This window comes from Mirounga angustirostris, unplaced genomic scaffold, assembly GCF_029215605.1.
Source record: "Mirounga angustirostris isolate CCGP_5_RB_7025 unplaced genomic scaffold, mMirAng1.0.hap1 SCAF_15, whole genome shotgun sequence".
Classification (NCBI taxonomy): domain Eukaryota; kingdom Metazoa; phylum Chordata; class Mammalia; order Carnivora; family Phocidae; genus Mirounga; species Mirounga angustirostris.
In genome coordinates this window covers 88,897,320-88,922,392 of record NW_026991723.1, presented here as the reverse complement: position 1 = coordinate 88,922,392, position 25,073 = coordinate 88,897,320, and the positions used below count along the sequence as shown (strand labels likewise).

Genomic DNA, 25,073 nt, shown 5'->3' with positions numbered 1-25,073 from the left:
CCAGCCTCTTGGGCAGAAATGATGGCTTATGCTGCCTCCTCCCAGACCCTGGACACATGCAGATGGAGATGGACTCAGAACGTGGGGATAGTGGGCATTGTACTGAGCTATGTGCTCTAACTTATTCACATCCTACAACCAACCTTTCCGTGAAGATGTGATACTACCCCCATTTTACAGATGAGGACGTTGAGGCTCAGAGGTTTGAAGGCCTCCAGCCAAGAAGCCTAAAAGAGTGTCTGTTCAACTCCCAAGCAGTCCCTGGGGAGGAACACAAGGGCCTCCAGACAATGCTCGCTCAGTTCTCCACCAGGGAACTCATCTCACTCTCCCTGGGTGGGGCCCCTGACCTCGGCTGACCTCTGGAAGGGAAGAGGAGCCCAGCCCAGATTGGGGCTATTAATACCCTGAGGCCTGTGTCAGCATCTTGGTCTAGTCAGAGCTGCCAGCAGGTTCTGAGGGCCACAGTGGGCTCTTGCTGAGGGGTCCATGAAGTCCAACTGGGCTCTGGAGTGAGACACCCCAGGTTCAAACCGTGGCTCAGCCACCTCCAGCTTAGTGATCACAAGTGAGTCTCGTGATCACAAGTGAGTCTCGTGAGCCCTCCTGGCCTCTGTTCCCCACTCTGGGGGCTGGTGGAAGGATGGTGTGAGGGGCTCACTCAGCCTGGGACCTGCTCTTCCCTCCGTAAGGTGGGGTGACCCTGTTCACATTCTCAGACAGCTGAGATGCAGGCTCCATCCCTTTATGAGGCCCTACCATAGACCACACAGTCCCACTTCTCAAGGATTCTCAGAATCCACTCATTCATTGAATCGATGCTTTTGTTGATCTCTTCATGAGCCCTAGTTGCGGAGATAGGACACACACCCCACGAAATAACTAGCCAGTTCATGAAACAGTTTACTTTTACCAATACCCTTACTTTTTTTTCTTATTGTCAAGATACTACATGCTTACTGAAATAAATTCAATAAATACAGATGATATAGGTAAAATCCTACTGCCTGGAGACCACCACTGTTAACATGAGGGTGGTCAGGTTATAAAGGAATTCTCACTCATCTCATTTCTAATTATTATAATATTTTACAAAACTAAATATTACTTTATTTTTTTTAAGACTTTATTTATTTGACAGAAATAGTGAGAGCAGGAACACAAGCAGGGGGAGTGGGAGAGGGAGAAGCAGGCTCCCCATGGAGCAGGGAGCCCGATGCGGGGCTCAATCCCAGGACCCTGGGATCATGACCTGAGCTGAAGGCAGACGTTTAACGACTGAGCCACCCAGGCGTCCCCTAAGTATTACTTTAATAATCAGAAAGAATATATATTAAGCAAACTGTATGTGTATGTATCATATATACACAAATATGCATTTAAAAATATGGTTGTGGGGCGCCTGGGTGGCTCAGTCATTAGGCGTCTGCCTTCGGCTCAGGTCATGGTCCCAGGGTCCTGGGATCGAGCCCCGCGTCGGGCTCCCTGCTCAGCGGGAAGCCTGCTTCCCCCTCTCCCACTCCCCCTGCTTGTGCTCCCTCTCTCACGGTGTCTCTCTCTGTCAAATAAATAAATAATCTTTAAAAAAAAAAAAGATGGTTGTTTTATATGCCCTTTAAAAAAATAACCTACACGTTTTCACTTAATATAAACCTGGCCATGTTTCCATGACAATCCACCATTTTTCAGTGGCTGCTTGGCATTTTGTCATGTGGACGGGCCATATTTTATGTAAGCAACCTCTTATTATTGGACATGTAGACTGTTTCCATTTTATGACTATACAAAACTATTCTGGCATGGCCATCTTTATACACACACCCCTGCACACCACATATAAACATAATTTATTTATAAATATATAAACACGAACATAAATACGTGGTTCAAGTGGCAAGTGCCAAAGAAGACCACGTGCTCAGCTGCATTCACATAGCTCTGATGGGTCAACCTGAGCTACCTACTGCAGTATCCAGACCTGGAAAAGCATGGATTATAGACGTTTCCAGCCAACCAGGGCAAGTCCAACCACCCTTTTCCCATGTTAGAGATGAGGAAGAGCAGCCTAGGCATCACCTGGGAGGCCACAGAGCTGGTCAAGGCCAGAGATGGGACGTGGGCTGGCTGGTCCCTGCAACTCTGAGCCTGCAGGCTCTCCTTCTGGCCACAGGTCCCCCAGCTTCTCCATTCCCTGACAGCTTGGCACTCTCTAATTCACTCGCCTATTCGTGGAACACTTCTTGAGGACGGCTACGCACCTGGCCTCGTGCAAGGACCAGTGGGAAGTGCAAAGGTGATGCGGAGGTGCCCGAGCCAGCAGACCACCTGGGCCCCGCTGGGCCACTACCCCACCTGGCCGGGGTCCACACAACCTTCCTGTTCTAGCCCTGTCAGGCGTTGAGGGAGGCTGAAGCGACTTGCTAGGGCCCACAGCTGGGAAGAGGCAGAGCAGGATTCAGACCCGGGTGGTGGGATCTCGCAGCAGACACTTGCTGTCTGTTGTCTTTAAATGTTTACAAGAGATCGGGGCACCTGGGCGGCTCAGTTGTTGAGCGTCTGCCTTCCGCTCGGGCCGTGATCCCAGGGTCCTGGGATCGAGCCCCGCAGCGGGCTCCCTGCTCCGCGGGAAGCCTGCTTCTCCCTCTCCTTCTGCCCCTCTCCCCTACTTGTGCTCTCTCTGTCTCTCTCTCTCTCTCTCAAATGAATAAAATCTTAAAAAAGAAAAGAGTATTAGAAAATTAAATATTCTTTTATTCAAGGATTGTGTTAAGGAATGGAACAACGACAAACAACACCAGGTTTGGATGACTGACAGGTGAACTCTACCAAACCTTTAAGGAGCAGATCCTTCTAATATTATATAAACTACTGCAGAGGACAGATAAGGAGAGACTCTCTCTACTAGACCAGTCTAACCTGGATAACTACACCAGACAAGAACAGTGCAAGAAAGGAAAATTACAGACACATTTCATTCATGAATGTAAAGGTAAACATAAAACAAATACAACTAAAACATCAGCTGAATACAAGTGTCTAAAAACACATCATATACATGATGGAATTAGTTCTATCCCAAGACTGCAAGGAATGGTTTATTATTAGAAAAATCAGGGGCACCTGGGTGGCTCAGTCGGTTAAGCGTCTGCCTTTGGCTCAGGTCATGATCCCAGAGTCCTGGGATCGAGCCCCACGTCGGGCTCCCTGCTGCGCGGGAAGCCTGCTTCTCCCTCTCCCTCTCCCTCTCCCCCTGCTCGTGCTCCTCCTCTCGCTGTGTCTCTCTCAAATAAATAAATAAAATCTTTAAAAAAGAGAGGGAGAGATTTACTACTACTATTTACTACTACTACTAAGCGTGTGTATCATTAACTGGTACTTAGAAGTTGCTCTGCGCCTACTCGGAGCTAAGTGTGTGTCCCTGAACTGTCACAGTAACTTGACGGGCTTTTAGTCTTCATCGCCCAAATGGGAACATCAAAGCTCAGAGGTGAAGGGGTTCTGTTCGGGTCATTGAGTGAGCCAGAGGGGCACCCCAGGATTCAAACATCACCCTGCTACGTAACTCTTCCGCTCTTTTCCTTTTCCCTTGGTCATAACACTTACTCTCTGTGTGTTTATGGCTCGTGTCCTCCCAGCAGTGTCAGTCCATGGGGCAGGGGCTGTCCTCTACTTGTTCACCTATGTGCCCCGGGGAGGGGGGGCAGGCAGGGTCTGGCCCACAATAGGGGGCCAGTACATATTTATCAAAGAAATGACTCTGTGTTTCCGAAGGCTGGGCTCTAATCTACTACAAGCCTCACCATCAAAGACGGATGACCAAAGGAGGCTGGTTATTTGGGGTGACAACCCCCGCAGGGAAAGGGAAGGGAGTGGGGGGAGAAGCTCCACGCGGGGCGGGTGGGAGGCATCCCGGGGAGACGCAGAGCTGGAGGGAGCGGAGGGAGGGGCAGCGGCGGGGCCCTTGCCAGGAGGGGGAGGGAGGCCTGCGAACAGCATTTTTCACCACCGCCTCCCCACCCCGGGTGCTCCCGCCCGGATCGCTTTCGCAGTTCGCATTTCGAAGGCCGCTCCTGGGTTATTTCGGTCGGGAAACCTGATCCTTCGCGGGGTTTATTTTAGCACCTTGGAGAACTCCCAGTGCCGCACCGATCCGGGCCGCACCCAGCCCGCGGACGCCGCCTTCGGAGGGCAGGGGGCGCGGGGCGCGGGGACCGGCGGAGCAGCGCCCGCACGCGGGACCCCCACGCGGGACCCCCACTCCCGCAGATGTCTTGGGGCGCGAGGGCGCGGCGCCAGGCGCGGGGCCCGGGGTCTGTGCGCACTCCGGCCACTCCCTGACCTTGGGGCGCCGGCTGGGGCGACGATTGTGCAGGGGAGCAGGACTTTGGATGCCCTGAACCGTGGCTCTGAAGGCTCCGCTGGGGAAGCCGGACCGGAGGGGCGGGGAGAGTCCCTACCTGGGACCCCCAGAGGGCGCCCCCCCTTGGGAGCCAGGCTGGGAGAAGCAGCCCCTTAGCCACCCTTAGGTGACCTCCATGTGGCCAGTGGACTCTCCATCCCGCAGGTTACCACCCCCACCCCCGCCCGGGAAACAACATCCAACACGCCTGTATGCACGGACACACATGCACACTCTCACATACACTCACATTCAAAAATGTGCTCAGCTGCACTCACCATCACACACGCATCCACGCATCCACGGGGACGCACACTCACCCTCACCCACAGACACGTGCTCATATGTACCCTCTACAGACACAGGACGCACGTGCCGTCCTGCACACTCATACACCTCCACGCTCATACAGACATACCTCTCACAGGGCACACACTGTCATGCATGATAAACACACCCTTGCTCATCGATACCCACACCACTCAGGTTCATCACACCCAGACCCACTCACACACACACATAACTGTCACAGGGACCCTCCCACATAGAGTTGCACAAACCCACAATCACACCCACCCACACCATCACACGCTCGCACATACACTCAGTCACACACTCTAACCTCCTCTACTATGCTTACTACACACACCATCGCACCCCGGCCCCCGCCCGGGAAGTGCTTCCTTCACCCTTCCTTCCCCAAGCTCAACACTGGACACGCACAAATCAAAACAATTTACTCTCTATATCTGGATTTATAGCAATCAATACTTACTCGTAACCATTTCAAGTATGAATTTGTACTTATATATTATTCATGTTAACTCATACCTCCATTCATCATTCCTGGACTTACCCTGACGTCTCTCTGACCCATGGACCTAAGTGCCGTGGGGACCACGCCCGCCGTCTGTCCTGGCTCTGGCTGTGTCCCCAGCGTCCTCTGAGCGCCCAGCCGAGCACAGGTGTCCAGTCAATACTGGGGAAGGAAGGCACGTGCGGATGGTGGAAGGGCCAGCTGAGAAGTCCCGAGCCTAACACACCCTAAAAGCAATGTGGTTCTGAACTTCTGGCCGGAAAGGCCTTTGCCTCCAGACATGCAGCCACCCAAAGCAGGCGGACTTAACACCTTCCAGACGTTTCCCAGACCACACCACTGCCTCTTAATGGAGAATTACCTAGTTTCTAATGCGGGGGGCCCTCTCTGGATGACCTCGCTGGGCCTCCGTTCCCCATCTGTAGGGGAGGCCACGGACCAGCCCTCTCTGAGATCCCATTCCTGCTCCCCGCAGAGGTGGGGCACATCAGTGACTTCAGGTGAGCCCTGCAGCGGGATCCACCTCCTGGCCACCCGATGCCCACCTCCAGCCATCTGCCTGGCCTTCCAGCCCTTGCCCACTCTTTCCCAGGTGGGCATTCCAAGCCTTACCACTGGCTTCCAGTCTGGTCCCAAACAGTTAAGGAGAGAACTCTGTTTCCCAGGGCAACAGAATTCCAGCATTAACATTTCCATCTGCAGAACAAGGGCTTTTACTTCCTGGGAAATGCCTTTCTAGTCCCATGATGACCACACCCTTGGAGGCCAAGAGCTCTTGAAGGACTGGCATTGGCCTTGAGATGCAGGTTGGCCAATGAGGGAGATGGAGCCCGGAGACCACCTCCGATGGCCATGAAAGCGAGGCCCCAACAACTACAGGGACACCAGGGAGAGGGCCTGCTTCCTTGAATCACCAGCCTCCGGGTCTTAGAGCTGGGCTGCTGAGTGCAATCCACACTACTGTCTTTCCCGGGCCTCAGTGTCTCAGCTACAGAATGGCATGGTGACAGAAGCTGGCTCGTGGGCTCATTGTGGAGGGCCGTGAAGAGGATAAGTATGATGGCTTACCGTGATGCTCAGTGAGAAGAAGCTGCATCCATCTAGCTCTTTCCGCAGACCTCGGAGGACTCTCAGCTTGTTTGGGCTGCATGTGAAAACCCAGCTGGGCCAGGCCACGTAGTTTTGATCTCTGATTTGTTGTATGGCTGGTTCTCTATGGCCTCTCTGGACCAACGTGCCCAGAATTGAGGGACCTTGCCTTCCCACTGACCATACTTTGAGTCCCCAAATTGCCACATTGGGGAGTTCACCATCTCCGGGCCGGCGTCGGGGCTGTGCATCCAGTCCCCCCTCTTTCCCATTCACTGGCGACTTTATTGACTTTACCAGGGCTCTAGGGAGACTGAGGTCTAGAGGAGGGGAAAAGATTGGTGGGGGGCACTGTGAGTGTCCCCACGGTGTTGGGCACATTACCACCAGAAGTCCCCTTCCTCCGATCTGCAGATGCTAGGCTTTCACACAAGTGTGGATGCACCCTGAGCCTTCCACAGATGCTGAGGCAGCCATGGGTCTGTGCCCAACACCCACAGAGCTCCAGAAAATGCTGAGCAGGAAGAAGACTGAGTCAGGAGGCAGGAGGGCCAAAGAGGAGCTGAGGAAGCAGCCAGAGCCTTGAAGGGCCCAGCAGGAACTGGGACAGGGCATGTACAAGAACCCAGCCCCTGGAGACCCTCTCCCGGTCAGGGCTGGCCTGTGGGGAGCACTCTTCAGCTCAGAGCCTGGTGAACAGGCCCACAAATACTGTTGTAGCCCTCTGCCCACAAAACCAGGCTTCAACTAGCCCAGGACAAAGTACTGCATGGGGCGTGATGTGAAAGGGGAGGTGTCTATGCGTCTGAGGTTAAGGGGGAGGGGGCTTCTATTTTGCAAGAGCCCTCACCCTGTGGGCACCTGAGCACCTCTTCCAGTGGGACTCCCTAGGGACAGGGCTTACTAGGGGTCAGTTCCATCCCATTCAGAGGGGCTGGCCCCAGCCAGTAAGGGCAGCATCCCTGGAGGAAGGAACTGAGTGGGCTTTGGACTTGGCCAGGTCTGGCTGGGGATCCAGACTCTGAAAATCTCTTGCCCCTCAAACTCTGGGTCTCTGTCTGTATAGCCCCCCCCCCCCCCCGGGTCAGTGGTCACTCAGGCAGCATCATCTCTAGGGGTTTGGCTGTTTAGTGACAAGGTTAAGGCTCTGGCCTCTGTCTTTTTCACATCAAATGAGAAAAATGTGCAGTTTGGCACATGTTCACGGAACACCCATGTCCTTGTCACCAGGATGGCATCTGTGACTTCAGGGAACACCCTGGCCAGTGGGGGCTGCTCTGTTCCAGGCACTGGGGGTGATGAGGGTTGGGAGATGAGACAGACATCCCCACAAGTTAATATCTTACCTACATAGAAACGGAATAGCATAATAATTATCAGAAGGCAAAGGAGGTGTTGAAGGCCATAGTGAGACCCAGAGGGCAGAATGCTTTGGGGGGGCCATGACTTGACAGCAGGGAGAGGCCACCTTGGGTTAAGAGGCCAGGGAAGTCATCTTTGTGGAAATGGACATTTACACGGGGTCCCTGGGAGACCTGTGCTGTCTGGGCTTCTACTCTGCAGCAGAAAACAGGTCATGAGGGCCACCCTCCCTTCGTCTCAGTCAGCAGGACTAGAGATAAGGTACCTGTGGCCTAAGCTGGCGTTGGCATGCGACAGACCCCTTGACCTGGCTGGTCATCCCTCAAAGTGGCCGGAACCCTCCCTCTCCACTTCTGCCCTCACTGGCACTCAAGAGGCTCTAGCTGGAGGGTGGCCGGATGACCTGCTCCCCAGCGGGCTGTGGGTACCTTTGGAAGTCAGAGTCATGGGGGTGGGGCAGGGGCAGAGCACGACTCTAATGTGGCTGCCAGGTTTTCTGATGTCACAAACCACCTGGTCTTTCCCTGGGGGAGTAAATTGCAAGGTGGGGGGTGGGGCTATTGGCTTGAGGCAGCTGAGAGAGGTTCACAGGGCTGTCCAGGGTCAAACCCTCCTTGAACCTCGGCACTCAGACTTCTGGGGTCCCAGTATCAGCTGGGACACCTGCCAGCGTGGGGCCTTGGGCAAGTCTCTGGGGTCTCCCAGCTTCGAATTCCTGCTCTGTGAAGTACCCATAATAGACCTCCCTCCACAGGGCTGGCTGATGGCGGATGAAATGATGAAGCTTGTGCAGCACTTATCACAGTTGGGGCCCAACAGGCCTGACCACCTGTCAGGGTGCCAAGAGGCTCAGTCCCAGGAACAATTTCCCCAGACTTCTCTCCCCCACCCCAAGCTTCCCAGCCCCGGGACCTCCCAGGACCCCCGCACTGTTTCCACCCAGCCATGGCCCCAGGAATAGCAGGACCGTGCAACCCTCCTCCCCAGAGAGGCTGCCCAGTTCAAAGGGCAGAGGAGCCCACCTGGACCCGAGACAGAAAGCCGCGAACTACACTACCCAGAATTCCTGGGGCTAGCCAAAAAGGAAATGTCGTTTATGCAAGGAGAGGCTCAGCTCCCCCCAAGCTGCAGAGGGAGAGAGGGGGGGGAGCCGGGGAGAGGATTAGCTAGGGGAGGGCGGGCTGTGTGCGGGGAGCGAGGGTGGAGCGCAGGGCGGGCGGCGAGGAGGAGGCGGCGCCGGGCCGCCCGCCCGCCCGCCGCCGCCGCCGCCTGCGGACCTGCATCCCCGCGGGGCCGGCGAGCGGGCGGCGGTCCCTGCGTGCGCTGCTCTCCGGCCGGCGGCTGCGGGCGGACGCGGGGCCAGGCCGGCGCAGGGGCTGAGTTTCTGCAAAGTTTGACCTGGTTGCCTTTCCGATGCTGCAGCAGAGCGAGGCAGTGCGGGGCGCGCCAGGCGGCTGCGGCGCGGCGGCGCGGCTGAGCGGCGACAGCACGCTCACAATGATCATAAAATAAAGCGGGTGCTCGGGGTGGGGGCGAGAGAGCCCCGAGCCTCACCCCTCCGCCCCCGGCCACCCCCCGGCAGCCCCGGGCTAGGAGGAGGTGGGGGCCGGGGGCGCCCACGGCCGCCCCGGACCCCAGTAGAGCCAAAGGACACTGTCCGGGGGAGGGAGGGACGCCCCGCGGACGTACCCGCGGCGGGGGTCAGGGGCGTCCGGAGGGCGGCGGCCGGGGCACGCGGAGCTGCCCGAGGGGCAGGTGAGTCGGTGGCGCCGCCCGGGTGGGGGCGTGCGCGCCAAAGTTCCCTGGCGGCGGCGAGCGCGCCCGGCGCGCGGGGTACCCAGGGCCGCTCGGGGCCGGGGAGGGTGGGGACAGAGGCGACCGACGCGGCGGGGCTGGGGCACTGCGCCCTCCGGGGTCGGGGGATCCCGGCCCGGGAAGGGGCGCACGGCCGATCGGACCGGCCTGCGGGGTGACACTGCGCCCCCAGGGGGCCGGAGGGGCCCGGCCGGGGAAGGGGCGCCGGCGCTGGCTGCGAGGCGGTGGGGACAGTGCCAGGGCCAGCAAGTCCACGCGGCCCACTGCAGTGCCAGCCGGTCGCTCCCCCCCAACCCACGCCACGCCCGGGTCGGGAGGGTGTCAGCGGAGATGTCACGGGCGGCGATTATTCGCTGGTGCGCGCGGTCGTGCAGCCGCCGCTGACGGGGCGGGCGGGTTGGGGGGGCCGCCGCCTCCGGGGAGACCGCCCAGAGCTGCGCCGTCAGCTCCGCAGCCCGCGCCCCGCGCACACGCGTCGCCGCCTCGCGCGCCCCCCCGCAGCAAAGTTCGGCTCAACTTTGAGGCGGGCCTGACGCCCTGTCCCTTCCACCCCCCGACCAGGTCCTCGGCGGCCGCGGCGAGCCAGGCGGCGGCCCAAGAGCAACCCCGGAGCCCCGCGCGGCGGCGGGCGGCGACAGCGACAGCGGCGGGGGGACGCGGCGCGCCCGCGTGGGGGCGTCGGCCCGCGCCCGCGAGTGGGCGCCGACGGGGACCCGCGCCGCGCCGCGCCCCTCCGGGACCCCGCGGGCGGCCGGAGCCCGGCGCTCGCCTCCTGGAAGCCGCGGGTCGGCGCTCGCCCCCGAGGGCGCCCCGGCCTCCGCGCTCGAACAGAAACTGCTCTTCCATTGATTGGGCCCCGTTGGGCGAGGGGCCGGTGCGTGTGCCCCGAGCGAGCGCGTGCGGAAGGCAGAAGGGCAGGAAGTCGGACTTGGCAGCGAGGGTGGCGGCGCCGCGCAGGGGACGAGCCTTCCACATTTATGTGTCTGCCGGCCTTCGCCTTCTTCGCCCTAGGACTTCAGAAGCGTCTCCGAGCTGCGTTCCCCGCGTGGGAGGCACGGAAGGGCTGGATGTCTGAACAACATGATTATCCATTAACCTCCAAACTTTCCTTCTTTTAACCCAAAGAATATCGGTGATTTTTGTCCACTGCTAGCAGAAGAAGAGAGAACCCAGGGCTCTTGAAATGCAGCAAAATCCTTATTTATAAACAGGCCTGAGATAGTGATATGCAAACCCCCTGTACTCAGTGAATTTTCTATCCTATGGATATCGGTCTTGAGATTTGAGATTGGAGAGCAGTACTGTCTGCACTGGGTCTGGCAGCCTCCATCCTTTCAATGCCCAGTCTCCTCTGGGACTGCTGGCCTTCCCTGGAGATCAGAGCGGTCCTGTGTGCCATGGGCTGTATTCAGAGCATCGGGGGCAAAGCCAGAGTCTTCCGGGAAGGTATCACGGTGATTGATGTGAAAGCCTCTATCGACCCCATCCCCACCAGCATCGATGAGTCCTCCAGCGTGGTGCTCCGCTACCGGACACCCCACTTCCGTGCCTCGGCCCAGGTGGTCATGCCACCCATCCCCAAGAAAGAGACCTGGATCGTCGGCTGGATTCAGGCCTGCAGCCATATGGAGTTCTACAACCAGTATGGGGAGCAGGGCATGTGAGTACTGCCCCCCGCAAGTGTTAGGGGGGCTGCTCAGGGTGGGGGGCTTGGGGGCCTGGGGTGGGGGCTGGGGGCCAGAGGGGAAGCTTTAGGCAGGTATGGAAGTGGCCTCTGAGTACTTCTTCTTGGCCAGGTGATCTCAAGGGTTTGCCTGTTGATTCAGATTGGGGTCATGGCTCTGGGACCTTCCCTCCCTCTGTCACTAGCCCCTGGGGTTCCTGTGTCCTTCCCTGCAAGAGGCCGAGAATGTAGAGGCGCGTTCCACCACGTGCCTCTTTGGCAAATTTGACAAGCGTGCTGTCCTGGGGCCATTAGAGAGGCTGAGACTCGGCCCCCCCAGGCTCGGGCCTCCCTGGGAGGCACCCGTGGCCGATACTCAGGAGGAGAATGGGGCCCTCGGATGCCTCCATGGTTATTTGTACAGTGCTTTGTGCTGGGCTTGAACTCATGTCTGCGGCACATGAGGACCTGGGGGAATGCTTTGCTGTTCCTACGGTGTTTTGTTAGAGAGGATCGCTAGTTTTAGAGACCTGGTTTGTTTCACGGAGTAGCGTGTTTCTCTCTCCAAGGCAGAAGGCCGCTGCATGTAGACATCCAGTGTCAGTGTCCAGAAGGCTCCAGAGGGGCCCTAACAGCTGAGAGGAGCCCACTGGCCTCTTCTCTCCAGCCTGGTCTCCAGAATGTTCCCAGGACAATGCCCGTCTTGGTGCAGGACACGGGGGGCCTGTGTTTTCTTTCCTGCTATGTTCTCTGGCCCCAGAGATGGTCATCCCCGGTCTGGAAAGAGTAGCGATAGAAAGGAAAGCAACTTCGCTTTCAGGGCCGCCCTAAGATAGGGTGGTGAAAAGAGCTCTTTCGGAGCACAAGGTCCCTTGGAGGGAGCTAGGCAGGCCCTGAGGGCAGCCTCCCACCCTGTGCACCCTGCTTCCCGGTTCTGCAAGTGAGGAGCGGAGCAGGGGGTTCCCCGGGAGTTGGACCTTTTCGCTGATTTCAGAACATCCTGCCCCCGCCCCCGAAATTAGAGGGGCTGAGGAGGGGATGGAGGGTGGCAGGACACTGGATCTTGTCGCTTCTCCACTTAACCATTCCAGGGGCGCCTTTGAAGTTGTAAGGGAAACAAGAGGAAGGTGGTAAAGCGTAAAAGGGGGGTGTAACCAGGATCACCCCACGGAGGTGCGTGGGTGGCCTGTCCCTCTGTCAACCTGATGTCTATCCCCAGAAGGCTTTTGATTCTCAAAAGTGGCTGTTAACCCAGGTGGGGGCGACTTTCCATGGCAAGAAGGAAAACATGATTCTTAATTATTCGGTGTGGACTCTCCTAGGAAGCCTTAAGCCAGAAGCCTTTTGGGACTTTGTAAAGGATCCGGGATAATTGACAAGACACAAAGGTTTTTCTAGGGGTTTTAGGCGAAGCCTGTCTTCTTCCCTGGAAGCGGAGGGAAAGGCAGAGGGTCTCGCAGAACGTGGAAAGATAGGAGCGCCAGGAGGAAGGAAGTGGGGGAGAACCAGGGGCGCTGAGCTGAGACAGACACGGTGGCGTGCTGTGGGGAGAGGCAGGCCCGGCTGGGGCCTCTGCTTCCCCGTCTGTGCCCCGGGGCTGGAAGCCTCCCTGCGGTGGCTCTGTGTCCTTTCAGGCACTATGGCTGGAGGCAGGCCTGAGGCCCGAGACCCGAGATGACTTTCCCTTTCCGCGCCAGTCCTTGCTTCCCGGTTAGGGGTGTCCGGTGCACACCTAGGTCGAAGTCGAGCGGACCCGGGCCAGAGTCCAGGCTCTGCCACTTTCCAGGGTATGACCTTAGCCACTCTGGCCCTCGGTTTCCTTGTCCGCAGACAGGGCCAGTCACAGCCCTTGCCTCCTGGCTCACTGCGAGAATTATGGGAGGTGACATTTGTCAAGAGGTCAGCACTGCGCCAGGCCCAGGGTTGTTGTCTTTGATGTTGTTGTTACCGTGACCATCCTTCTCTCAGCCAGGGGCTTGAGCCCTGGTGTCTGCGAGGAGCTGAGGACCATGGCCGAGACTGCAGAATTCGGATACATGCAAACTTCTGGTCCCGAAGTTTCTCCAGAGCCCGGGTCTCCGTCTTTTACACAGCGCCCACTCCCTGCCTTTTAAAAAATTTAAAAATAGTGCAAGTCATGGATGATTTGCGTTTTCAGAGGTTGAAGGCCGTTTTCTTTGCTCTCCATTTGCTTCCCTTTGTTTCCTCCCCCTCCCTGGGGCACCTCTTACAGCATGGTGGGGGGGCCCTGTGTCCCCTACACCCATTCTTCCTGGGGCCCTCAGCTGGGGCAGGAGGAGCCCCAGGCGGAGGGCAGAGCCTGAGGCTCCCTGGCAGGGGGGTGGGCCGTGTGCAGCGACCCCTCCTGGGCTCAGCCCAGGGGCAGAACAGCCGACCACCCTGGCTCTGGGGCCCTGGCCGGTCACCTGGTGCCTTGTGTCAGCTGTCAGGGGGCATAGGGAAAGAAGTCCCCGCAGGTGGCTTTGAGGGCCCAGTGAGGGAACAGTTCTAGGTGACCACCCTGTGGCCACGCCGCTGAGTTGGAAGCAACTCCACTTAGTACTCATCGGCCAAATTGTATTAAAAAGTGGAATTACCAGAGAGCGTGGCTCCTCTGAGCTGTGGGCAGAGCTCTGTATTCGACCGGCGCCCTCTGGAAATGCGAAGGGCTCGTTTGGAGAAAGCCCGATGTCTGCTCCTTCTTGAGTGTAAATGGAAGCATTTTAGGTGTGATCCTCCCAAAGCCAAATGATGCTTTTCGTCTTTTTGACCCCGCGACATGACAGAAAGCGAGGGGTGTTCAGGTGGGACTGAGCAGAGACCACGGGGCAGGCCCCAGCTGCCCCTGTCCCGTGCACCGTGGGATAGGGGAGCAGCATCCCTAGACTCTGCCCACTTGGTGCCAGGAGCATTCTGCCCCCGCCTGCACCACCAAACTGTCTCCAGACATGGCCCGATGTCCCCGGGAGGGGTGCAGAGTCGCCCCTGACTGAGAACCACTGGACAAGACCCTCACAATTGGAATAATTAAAATGAAACCCACGCCCTGGGCCTTCATGGCCTGGGCAGAGGGCAACTAGGTGGCAGGGGTTAAGTTTAGGGCTTCTCTCCTTTACAAACGGGCTTGCATTCAAAATATTAATTCCAAACACTTAACTGAAACCCATAATACCCCTGCACATTATCCCTGCTTAAAATTAATCTCTAATCCGGGAGAACTTTCTAGCATGACATCCTGGTTTGAACTGTTTGAAACGGAACCATGGTGCACGCCACCTCAGTAATGCCCCGACTCCTCCAGAGGAGACCTGCAACATGGTGAGTCTCTCCATGCCAGCTTCACAGGATTCTATCTGGTTTTCGACCAACCCACATTGCTTTAAGAGCCACCCCCCCTCCAAACTGTTGGAGACACCTGCCTCCACAACCCCATCCTCCACGATTCCTCAACCGCCACCTCTCAGCTGGCATAGCCTTCGAAGTGACAAGTCACAATTTCTAGCCTGTGTGGGAGGCGCTTCATGTTGTCCCTAGCTTGCCCTCCTCTGGGGCCCCCAGGGAGGCTGGGGCATGGCTGAGGCCAAGGCCAGGGCTGGTTGGGGGTGGAGGGGAGAGAAGAGCTTAAGAGAGAGGGTCTCTGTGGGTGGACGGTGCAACTCCCCACGCCCTAGTCCAGCCAGGTGTGGATCCCAGCTCCCGCCCCACACTGGAGCTGCCAACTTGAGGCCAGTCTCTTAACCCTTCTGGGCCTCTCTGTTCCCATCTATGACATGGGGAGAACGGTCCTTTCCTTCCCTGGGTGGTTGTGAGGACTAAACGACATGAGGCGCGATAAGAGCTCGGCACGGTGCCCGGTGCATTCCACGCACTCGATCCATGGCCCCGTCAATACCGCGGGTTCGTCGTTAATCCTGCAATGCCTGGTGGGGTCAGCAGAAAGATTACTGTGGCAGTGCTGTGCTCTCTGCTGGGCTGGGTTTCACAGGCCCGCCTACAGCATGAGAGCCGTGAGTGAGGAGACCTGCAAGGAAGGGTCTTTCCAGCCAGAAGTGTGGTGACACCTGCCGTCAGGGCCGTGGGAGGCTGGTGGGCAGGGGCCAGGCAGGGGTGGAGGGACTGAGGCTTCAGGCGGAGGGATGTGCACAGCTGCCCGGCTCCCCTTCCTCCCTTGTGTCTCCAGGGCCTCATGGGGTCCTCATTTTATGCTGGGGAAGCCACCTCTGAGACCTGAGGCCACTTGCCCAAGGGGGCTTGCTCTGCTCTGGTCGGGGACCACGTGGCCTCTTCCTGCTGCGCGGGCCCGCACAGAACAATCGAGGACGAAGCTTCCTCTCTGGGACCGGAAGGCGGCCTCCCCCATCTGCTGGGCCCTGGCAGAGGCGAGGGCGGCGTGGGTGGGAGAGGGAAGTCCTTGTTTCCAGGCTTTGGGGTGGGAGGAAGTTGGCGGGGAGGACTGCCCGGCCCAAAGAGAGCTCCCCATGGACTGGCCCTAGCCAAGCGATGGCTCCAGCCTTCACCTTCCGAGTGCCCAGTGCCGCAAACAAAAGCTGGCTGCGCGCGGAGACGTGCAAGGAGGGACCCGACCGCCACAGTGATCAGGGACATAACGATTAAATCCTGAGATCCTCTGTTGTTCGCTGACCAGATCTGGGCAGAAATGAAACTGATCACTAATGCCCGGGTGGGGGTGGGGGGAAGTGGCCAGCCTCACCCGCGGTTGGAGGGGGCACGATGTAGACAGCTTCTAGAAGGTGAGTTTGGCTGGATCTATGACAATTTCAAACAGCCATGCCCTTCAGTGCTGTTCCGCTTGTGGAGTTTGTCTTACAGAGACTTGGATTGGAGCACCTGGCCCAGTGCCTGACATAGAGTAGGCGGACGAAAAAAATCTCCTGACCAAAAAAAAAGAGGAGAAAAAAAAAATTGCCTAATGCATGAACGGAAGAGCCAGGGCGTAAGGATGTAGGTATGAGGTTGGAAACTCCAGCGCTGTTCATAACTGCAAAGCGCCGGGAGCAGGTCGGGCGCCCATCAGTGGGGCGGGGGATTACGGTCTGTGTCCGGTGCGAGAGATGCGGAGGCCGTCACTACCGACCAGGCAGACCCAGAGGTGCAGCCTCGGGAGAGAATGATCCTCGTGTTGCATTTTGTTATGAAGTTGTAAAATAGGTAGGGTAGGAACCCAGTTTTGTTAAAAAGAAAACACTGTGAGTGGGAACATGTACTGCGTGTCTGTGCAGAGAAAGGTCTAGAAGGATGTTTACCAAAGTGTAATGTGGTGAGTAACCTCAGCGAGGTGGGGGAAGGCATGGAAGATGCGGCTTTTGTTTCTCACTTTATACTTTTCTCTACAGCTTTTTTTTTTTTTTTTTTTTAAAGAAAAGCACCGCTTTTGGGGCACCTGGGTGGCTCAGTCGTTAAGTGTCTGCCTCCGGCTCAGGTCATGATCTCAGGGTCCTGGGATCGAGCCCCATGTCAGGCTCCCTGCTCAGCGGGAGGCCTGCTTCTCCCTCTCCCACTCCCCCTGCCTGTGTTCCCTCTCTTGCTGTGTCTCTCTCTGTCAATAAATAAATAAAATCTTAAAAAAAAAAAAAAAAGTAAAGCACAGCTTTTATAAAGCATAGCTTTTATAACTAAAAATTCAAATTAGGCACTATTTTTGGTTCTTTCCGGGGGGCCCGGGGCTGTGGCCTGGACAAAGAAGGGGACGGGCCCCGGAAGGAGTGGGGTTTTTGTTTGGGGGAAATCCTGGGAGCAGGCAGGGAGGGGGGACACCCCCAGACCCTCCCTCGGAGAGCAGGCACCTGGTGGGAAGGGGCCAGCCCTGTGGGTGGCCTCATGGGGCAGAAGTCGGGAAACTGGGCTCCTGGTTACAAACTTTTACTGAATTTAAACTCTTTGCAAATTGTACAAACCATGAAATGTATAAAACTGAGGGTGGGGGAAGATAAGACCTCAGTGCCCATGTGACCCATCTGAGGCCCCGAGACCAGCATGGGCAGAAAAACCTTGGTGTGGGCGGCCCTCTTTGTCCTCAAGCCTCAAATGCTTGTCTGTAAGCAAGTTACTCAGAGCATCTGACAGGCATCAGTTGTGGGATGTGAAATAATATTTAAGTGATCTTGGTTAAGCCTAAGTATAATTTGAATTTAAAGCAGCATATTTATTTTAATGTATGTCAGGGAAAAAAATACATCTGGCTTACCCAACATGTTATTTCAGTGTGTTTCTTAGGAAAAACTGAATGTAGTTTTTAAAAAACGATTGATTTGGGGCACCTGGGTGGCTCAGTCGTTAAGCGTCTGCCTTCGGCTCAAGTCATGGTCCCGGGGTCCTGGGATCGAGCCCCACATCGAGCTCTCTGCTCTGTGGGAAGCCTGCTTCTCCCTCTCCCACTCCCCCTGCTTGTGTTCCCTCTCTTGCTGTCTCTCTCTGTCAAAAAAGAAAGTCTTTAAAAAAATAAAAATTAAAAAAATTAAAAATGATTGATTTTAAGAAAAAAATTTAAGTGAATAATAATACAGGAGATATGTAGACAGATCAAAATGAATAGAGATGTAAAGCTTGGAAACTCTGCTCTGAGGCTTGGTGGGCTGAGCCAGTCCGGCTCTGGGGTCCAGAACTCAAAATGCAGTCAGAGCCCTGGGAGAGGCGGGGAGCCCCAGGGGTGCGAGGGGCCGTCCATGCTGGGGAGAGAACCCCGGCCCAGGCTCACTGCCCCTGCCCGGCACGGACCAGGGCTCTTCCTAGAGCCACGGGGGGGGTTGGGCTTCTGTCTTCCACGGTCACACAAGGAGCAGGTCCCACCTTCTCTCCCAAGGTGCTGCCCTGGGCATCCCTGGGTTCCTCCACCTTCCATTGAGAGGCCTTTGCCCTGGGCCAGTCCTGGGTGATGCTTCCCAGCCCCTCAGCACAGCCTCCACCCGTCCTCAGTCTCCAGGGAAGGCTTTTCTTTTCCTTCCTTCCTTTCTTTCTTTTTTTAAAGATTTATTTATTTGAGAGAGAGAGAGAACTCATACATGAGGGGTGGAGGGGAGCAAAGGGAGAGGGAGAGAGAATCCCAAACAGACTCCCTGCTGAGCGCAGAGCCTGACACGGGGCTCAATCCCAGGACCCTGAGATCACGACCTGAGCTGAAACCAAGGGTCAGATGCTTAACCGACTGAGCCACCAGGAGGCCCCAGGGAAGGCCCTTCTATAACCCCTGCAGACTTACGTCCTCGGCCAGTCATGGTGCTCAGAGCTCGCATGAATGCCCACGCGCGTGTGTGGGTGTGTGGGTATGTGCAGTGTTGGGCAGGCCTGTGTGTGTACGCGTGTGCGTATATGCCCGCATATGTGTATACGCACGCATGTGCACGTGTTGAGTGAGGGTCTGTTGGCCGCTGTGGGTCCTGGCCCGGCCACCTTGTGGTTGAGGCACCTTGAGCTAGGCCTCTGCTGTCTCCGCGCCTCTGCCATCCAAGGCGCCCCAGTCTTGGCCCCGGGGTAGTTGAGGAGAAGCGCTGCGCGGACGTGTATATACGGGGAACCCGGCACACCCGATGTGCTTGGGGGACGAGCGCTGCTACTGGTGTCGTGGGGCCGCCGCGTGCTGGGAGGGGCTGTTTGAGGGGCAGCGGCTGAAGGTGAGACAGCGCACCAACAGGAGCAGCTTGGGGCGCTCTAGCCTCATTGAGGAGACCCCCTCAGGGGCCCAGGCCCTGAAGGACAGGCTGGGCAGGCCGCCCACTGTCCCTGACCCAGGCCTCCGGCGCTCATTTTGCCTGATCCAGGCCAGGCCCGGCAGCAGGGCAAATCCTGGAGGCCCGGCTCCTGCCCTCTAGCGATCGTCAGCGAACGATGCCATGATAGCGATGCCACCCCCTGCTGTGCCCGGAAGCAGCAGCAGGAGGACGGAGGGGCGTCGGATGCGGGGTGGGGTCAGGGTGGGCTTCCTGGGGGGCTCCGGGGCTGAGGCGTGAGTAGCCCTGAGCTGGCACAGGAAGAGGAGGGGCACGGCCCATTAGAGGAACTGAGAGTGGCCGGTGGGTCTGGAGCCTGGGAGGGTGTGTATGTGTGTGCACCCCAGCATGAGGGGTCCTGAGCTTCGATTGCATCGGCTTCAAGGGCCATGAGGAGTCATGGCAGGTTTAACAGGGTTGGAGGCAGGGGTGGTGGGAACAGATCGGCGTTTTTAAAAGATCACTTGGGCTTCTGGGGAATATTGAAGGAGGCAGGAGTAGAGGGTGGGAGACCTGGGCAGAGGTCCTGGCCAGGGTGAAGGCAAAGAGAAGGGGGGCATCTAGAGGTGAGAAGGAGAGTCAGGAATGGTGCCAGGTGCCCAGAGGGTGCAGGTGCTCTGCAAACACTGATGTCGGGTGCTCTGCAAACGTTTGGTGACTGGATGATGGATGGGGACTGCCACGGGAAAAGGGGTGTGAGGGAGGCTGAGGAGTCTGATTCAGACGTGATGCGAGGGGATCCCAGAGCATTCTGAAGTCCAGCTTCAAGCCTGGACTGGCCTGCTGTCCTTTGGATTCTCACACTTAAGAGGACAAAGGCAGGAGTGTGACAGGCGGCCTGTGGCAGCAGGGCGGCTTCCTGGGTGTGCAGACTGCAGGGTCGCACTGGGCCCACGCTCTGGAGGGCCCCTCACATGGTTCAGTGCTCTGCTGTTGCCATGTTGAAATTCTTCATTTTTGAACAGGTGATCTTGAGTTTTTGCTTTGCACTGGGTCCCACAAGTTCTTTAGTTGGTCATGCCCTGAAGACCAGCAGAAGCCAGTGAATACCCCAAGGGGGTAGACACAAGGGAGACCAGTGTCTTCTGCTCGCGTGTGCGAAGGTGGACACAGGCGCATCTGCACTTACCCACAAAATGCCTCTACTCCCAATCGACCCATTGGCCGAGCACTTGTGTCCGTGTGCGGTCCTGGGAGGCTAGCTCACCCCTTTCAGTGGCCTCTGTGTACCAGAGCCTACCTACAGTATCTCTGCTGGGCAGAAAGGAGAAGTTTGAGTGTGTGCAGGGCTTGGGTCCCAGCTCACCCCTCCATGCCGTGGAGCAAAGGACTGAGGGTCTGCCTTGAAGTCCAAGGTCATTCCAGAGCAAACAGGGAATCTTAGAGGAGGCAGTGACTGTATGCAATCCACTCCCTTCCAAGCATGTATCGTCCAAAAACTGTAACTGGGGTCAAAAAAGCTTCAGGTCAGCCAGGGCCGGCATACCTCTAAATGCCTCCCTCAGTTGGTTTCCGGGAGCTTCCATGTATTGCCATTTATATTAACGAATTTTTTTTTAAAAAGATTTTATTTATTTATTTGACAGAGAGAGACACAGCGAGAGAGGGAACACAAGCAGGGGGAGTGGGAGAGGGAGAAGCAGGCTCCCTGCAGAGCAGGGAGCCTGATGCGGGACTCGATCCCAGGACCGTGGGATCATGACCTGAGCCGAAGGCAGTCGCCTAACCAACTGAGCCACCCAGGCGCCCTATATTAACGAATTTAATCATCACAACAACCTTGCGAGGTGGGTAGAATTATCCACAGTTAACTGATGAGAAAACAGAGGATTGGAGATTTGTGACTCAATCAGTAGCTGGACTGGGGCTGGATCCAGGCTGGTCTGTGTCCCCCGGAAGTTGTGCCCTTACCCGAGTTCCTTCCCACCTCCTTGACCAGGGGGAGGGGCAGGGACTGGGACCCCAGGGAGCAGAGGCAGCCCGTGCTGGCCTGTGATGATTTGAAGGCAGATGCCCTGGGACCTGGTTCTGAGTAATATCCCACATGAGACACGGCTGTCTGCCAGCTCATGGGGACCGTCACCTGTCTGTGACTGATCCAAGGCTCAGGCATTTGGGGGCTGGGGAAGGGAAGCAAACCTGAGGCTGGGAGAGAGGGGCCATTCTAGTGCTGAGTCCCACTCCCTCAAAACAAGCTGGCTCTTGGGCGCCTGGGTGGCTCAGATGGTTAAGCGTCTGCCTTCGGCTCAGGTCATGATCCCAGGGTCCTGGGATCGAGTCCCACATCGGGCTCCCTGCTCCTTGGGAGCCTGCTTCTCCCTCTGCCTCTCTCTCTCTCTCTCTCTGTCTCTCATGAATAAATAAATAAAATCTTTAAAAAAAAACAAACAAAAAACAAGCTGGCTCTTAGGCAGTGAAAGGGGGCCGTGGAAGAGCAAAGTTCCTTTTGCAAGTTTACTTTCTGCCTTTTTATTATTATTACTATTATTATTATTCTTTTTAAGTAGGCTCCACGTGGAGCCCAGCTTGGGGCTTGAACTCATGACCCTGAGATCAAGACCTAACCTGAGGTCAAGAGTCAGATACTTAACTGACTGAGCTGTGCAGGTGCCCTATTTTCTGCCTTTGATAAAAACCTTTGCAAGTTGGTGTAGCCACCGTGAGAGGACAGAGCGGGTGCCTTCCGGGTGCCCGGGCACAGGTGGGCAAAGGCATGGGCTTCTAATAAATCCAGGACAGGGACCCTAAACTCCTTCTCTGGTCCAAGGTACCCACCTGCGAGGGGAGCCGGATCAGCAGGCTCATCCTGCTACCACCCACCCGTGGCTGCTGTGGCCTGGTGGCTCTCGGGGACTGGTGGGCACTTCAAAAATGGGAGGCTGTCTGAGCTGTTGCCCCAGTTCCCTGGGACTTTGATGAGCTCAGGGCCCCAGGCAGGAGGTGGCCTAGTAGGCAGGTGTTACCCTAATTTGTGACTTTTTCAATGGAATAAACACAGAACAGAAAGGAAATGAACAGGAAAATTAGCAACATCGCATTCCTAGTCATCCCTCCCAGAGTGTCCCCAGATTTGCTAACTGCTAACATCAAATGATGCATTTGGGTAGAGGAGTGCATCTTTTTATAGTGATAAGATACGCTTAACGAAATTGACCATTTTCACCGTTTTTGAGTTCGGTGGCATTAAGTACCTCCACATCGTTGTGCATCTGTTTCCAGAACTTGTCCATCTTCTCCGCCTGGAACTCTGCACCCGTGAAACACTGACTCCCCATCTTCCCCCTCCCCCGGCAAGTTCTACTTTCTGTTTCTATGAATTTGACCACACTAGGAACCTCCTATACGTGGAATCATATAGCATTTATCCTTTTGTGTCTGACTTATTTTACTCAGCATGATGTCTTCAGGGTTTATCCATGTTGTAGTATATTGCAACAGTTCCTTCCTTTTTAAGGCTGAATAATATTCCCATTGTGTGGATAGACTGCATTTTGTTTATCAATTCTCCTGCCAATGGACACGTGGGTTTCTTCCATCGCTTGGCCATTGTGAATGATGCTGCTGTGAACAGGAGTGCATCCTGTAAAGTACTATATCCTGGAGGGCACTGCTGGTTTACCCTGTTGTGCAGAATTCTGGGTGCAGAGCGTCCTGAGCTTTGGTATTACGGGTGCTCAGGTGGAAACAGCACTGGATGAAGTCAGGCTGCCTGGAAAAGCTCCCCCGGCCCCGGCTTCACTGTCTTTATCTGTCTGGTGGGATGGACACGATTGTTGATGAGTGTCCAAGGCGGGGGGGGCTCCCTGGATGCCGCTGTGCCCCCAGCCACATGGGAGACAGGCTGGTGTCCTCTTCCGTCCAAGAGCTATTATTATAGTAACAGTAGTGATGACTGGTATGAGATGATGCAGAACAGGATGTGGCTTTGAAGGGGGCTGTGTCTGGGGGAACCCAGATGGGACGGTGGATGTCTGTGTATTGTCTGCCCCCCCCCCCCCCAGAGCGGGGGGAACGCAGCCTTGTGAGTGGCTGATTGAGTAAACTGGCCTTCCTGTCCTCAGGTCCAGCTGGGAGCTCCCGGACCTCCAGGAGGGCAAGATCGAGGCCATCAGTGACTCAGACGGGGTGAACTACCCCTGGTATGGCAACACCACAGAGACGTGCACTATTGTGGGTCCCACCAAGAGAGACTCCAAGTTCATCATCAGCATGAACGACAACTTCTATCCCAGCGTCACGTGGGCCGTGCCCGTCAGTGAGAGCAATGTGGCCAAGCTGACCAACATCTACCGGGACCAGAGCTTCACCACGTGGCTGGTGGCCACCAACACCTCGACCAATGACATGATCATTTTGCAGACGCTGCACTGGCGGATGCAGCTCAGCATCGAGGTGAACCCCAACCGGCCCCTGGGCCAGCGCGCCAGGCTGCGGGAGCCCATCGCCCAGGACCAGCCCAAAATCCTGAGCAAGAACGAGCCGATACCGCCCAGCGCCCTGGTCAAGCCCAATGCCAATGACGCTCAGGTCCTCATGTGGCGGCCCAAGTATGGGCAGCCGCTGGTGGTGATCCCACCCAAGCACCGGTAACAGCCAGCGTGCCCTGCTAGGCTGGACTCAAATAATAACACTGCCCCAACAACACCCACATGGACTCTTCAGTCATTCAGCAAAATACAACCACTCTACCTTCTTGAGCGGGCGGATCTCACTGTGCAAATGCCCCGGGATGGCCTCCCCCAGCCCTCTTGGCGCCTGCTTCCTTTCGGGGAGGGGGAGGCCCGGCCGGGACACCCAACCCCACGTCCCCCCTTCACCTTGGGTCTCCTTTTCTGGCAATTCCAGTCATTCACTTGCAAGACTCCCCGAAACAACTGCTTTTTCAGTTCTTCTTCCTCTTTTTTTTTTTTAAACACCTCTTTAAGAGGTTCTGGGCGGGAGGAGGCGGGGCTGGTTATGACCCTGACTGGCAGCTGCTACTGATTTGTGAGTGGCGGCCCCCCATGGCAGCTCCCCTCGTCCTCCCTCACGCGGCCTTACGTAGACTCGCTTTGCCAAACTTTTGCCTTAAGCTGAATTTAAAGGAAAAAGCCCAAAACAGACAAAGAAAGCAGGATCTCTTTTCTACCGGACTGTTCATCTTCTGCTAGAGGTGAGGTGGGGGGGCAGGGCCAGGGAGGAGAGAGGGGCACCTGAGCCCTCTTCCCGGCTGTCTTGAGAGAGGGGCAGGGGGACAGATTGAGACCTAAAACCAGCTGCTCATTCTTTCGTTTCAGCAGAAACAAAACCAGAAACCAGACCGACCACCTAAAGAGCCCCTTCTCTCCCCCTTCCCCATACCTGCGGAGAAGGTACCTATGCGCTCCCACCGGGTGGATCTGCTGGGGCCGGCCGCTCCTCTCCTCTCTCTTCTGGCAGCCTTACCTTGCCTGGGGCGGATCTGGGAGGAGAGAGGGAGGGCTAAGCCCTGGGATTCTCGCCATCTCAGTCCTCAGCACCCAGCCACAGGTAGCTCCACAGGCATATCTCACTATCGTGCGTCTTTCCCTTTTCTGTCCACACTGGCCCCAAAAGCCTGGAGGGCCAGCCACCTTGAGCCAGATTTAGTTCCAAGGTAAGAGAGGCAGGCAACCTCCCTCCTGGCTCCTTCTCAGGAGATGTCCCCCACCCCGCGCCAGGTGCTCTGGGAGAAGCTGCAGACGGCTCTGGGCGCCAGTGTTGGAGGTGGGAGGCAAGCTGCCAGGGGGGCACCCAAGGATAGGCGGTCCTGGATCTGGGGAGGCCGGGGAGGCCATCAGCAGACGCCCTCTGCTGCTTATCCTCAAGGAAGCAAACCAGGGCCTCTGGCTGGTGGGGGTGACATGGGGCCATGGTTGACAGGCATTGGGGCCGCTCTGGAGGCTGGTCGGGCCAGTGTGGCCAGTGTGGAGGGCCACCATCCCTCGGGTCCAGGGCCCTCCAGAGCCCGAGGATGGTCCTGAGCGACCCCAAGCTTTCTTAGTAATGTCTGCCTTGAAGGCTGCTTGCAGGAGCTATGGGGGACACCCCACGGAAGCCCCCTTCCTCAAGCTTGCCAACCCCCACAGCTACTTCACCTGGCCCTGCATTCAAACTAATAATACCCAAGCACAGAAAACCATCAGAAAAGAAAAATAATTCATTTCTGCTGCAGATGAGCCACTTGTTAGGAGTCCCAGTGACAGC

General features: G+C 56.8%; 1 protein-coding gene across 6 annotated transcripts; it reads left to right on the top strand.

Annotated features, from left to right (window-relative positions):
- The first annotated feature begins 10,235 nt into the window (after nucleotides 1–10,235).
- FAM78A (family with sequence similarity 78 member A) lies at nucleotides 10,236–25,073 on the top strand. 6 transcript variants are annotated; one of them, XR_010407931.1, is made up of 3 exons: nucleotides 10,816–11,142; nucleotides 22,931–24,021; nucleotides 24,149–25,073. XR_010407931.1 is itself a non-coding variant. In XM_045883364.3 (2 exons), the coding sequence occupies exons 1-2, from the start codon at nucleotides 10,820–10,822 to the stop codon at nucleotides 23,457–23,459; spliced, it is 852 nt and encodes a 283-aa protein (XP_045739320.1). In that variant the 5' UTR covers nucleotides 10,236–10,819; the 3' UTR covers nucleotides 23,460–25,073. The 6 variants fall into 6 exon arrangements, 4 of the variants coding, with proteins under 4 accessions (XP_045739320.1, XP_054365442.1, XP_054365440.1 ...); XR_010407930.1 differs by having other exon boundaries at nucleotides 24,146–25,073; XM_045883364.3 differs by having other exon boundaries at nucleotides 10,236–11,142; nucleotides 22,931–25,073.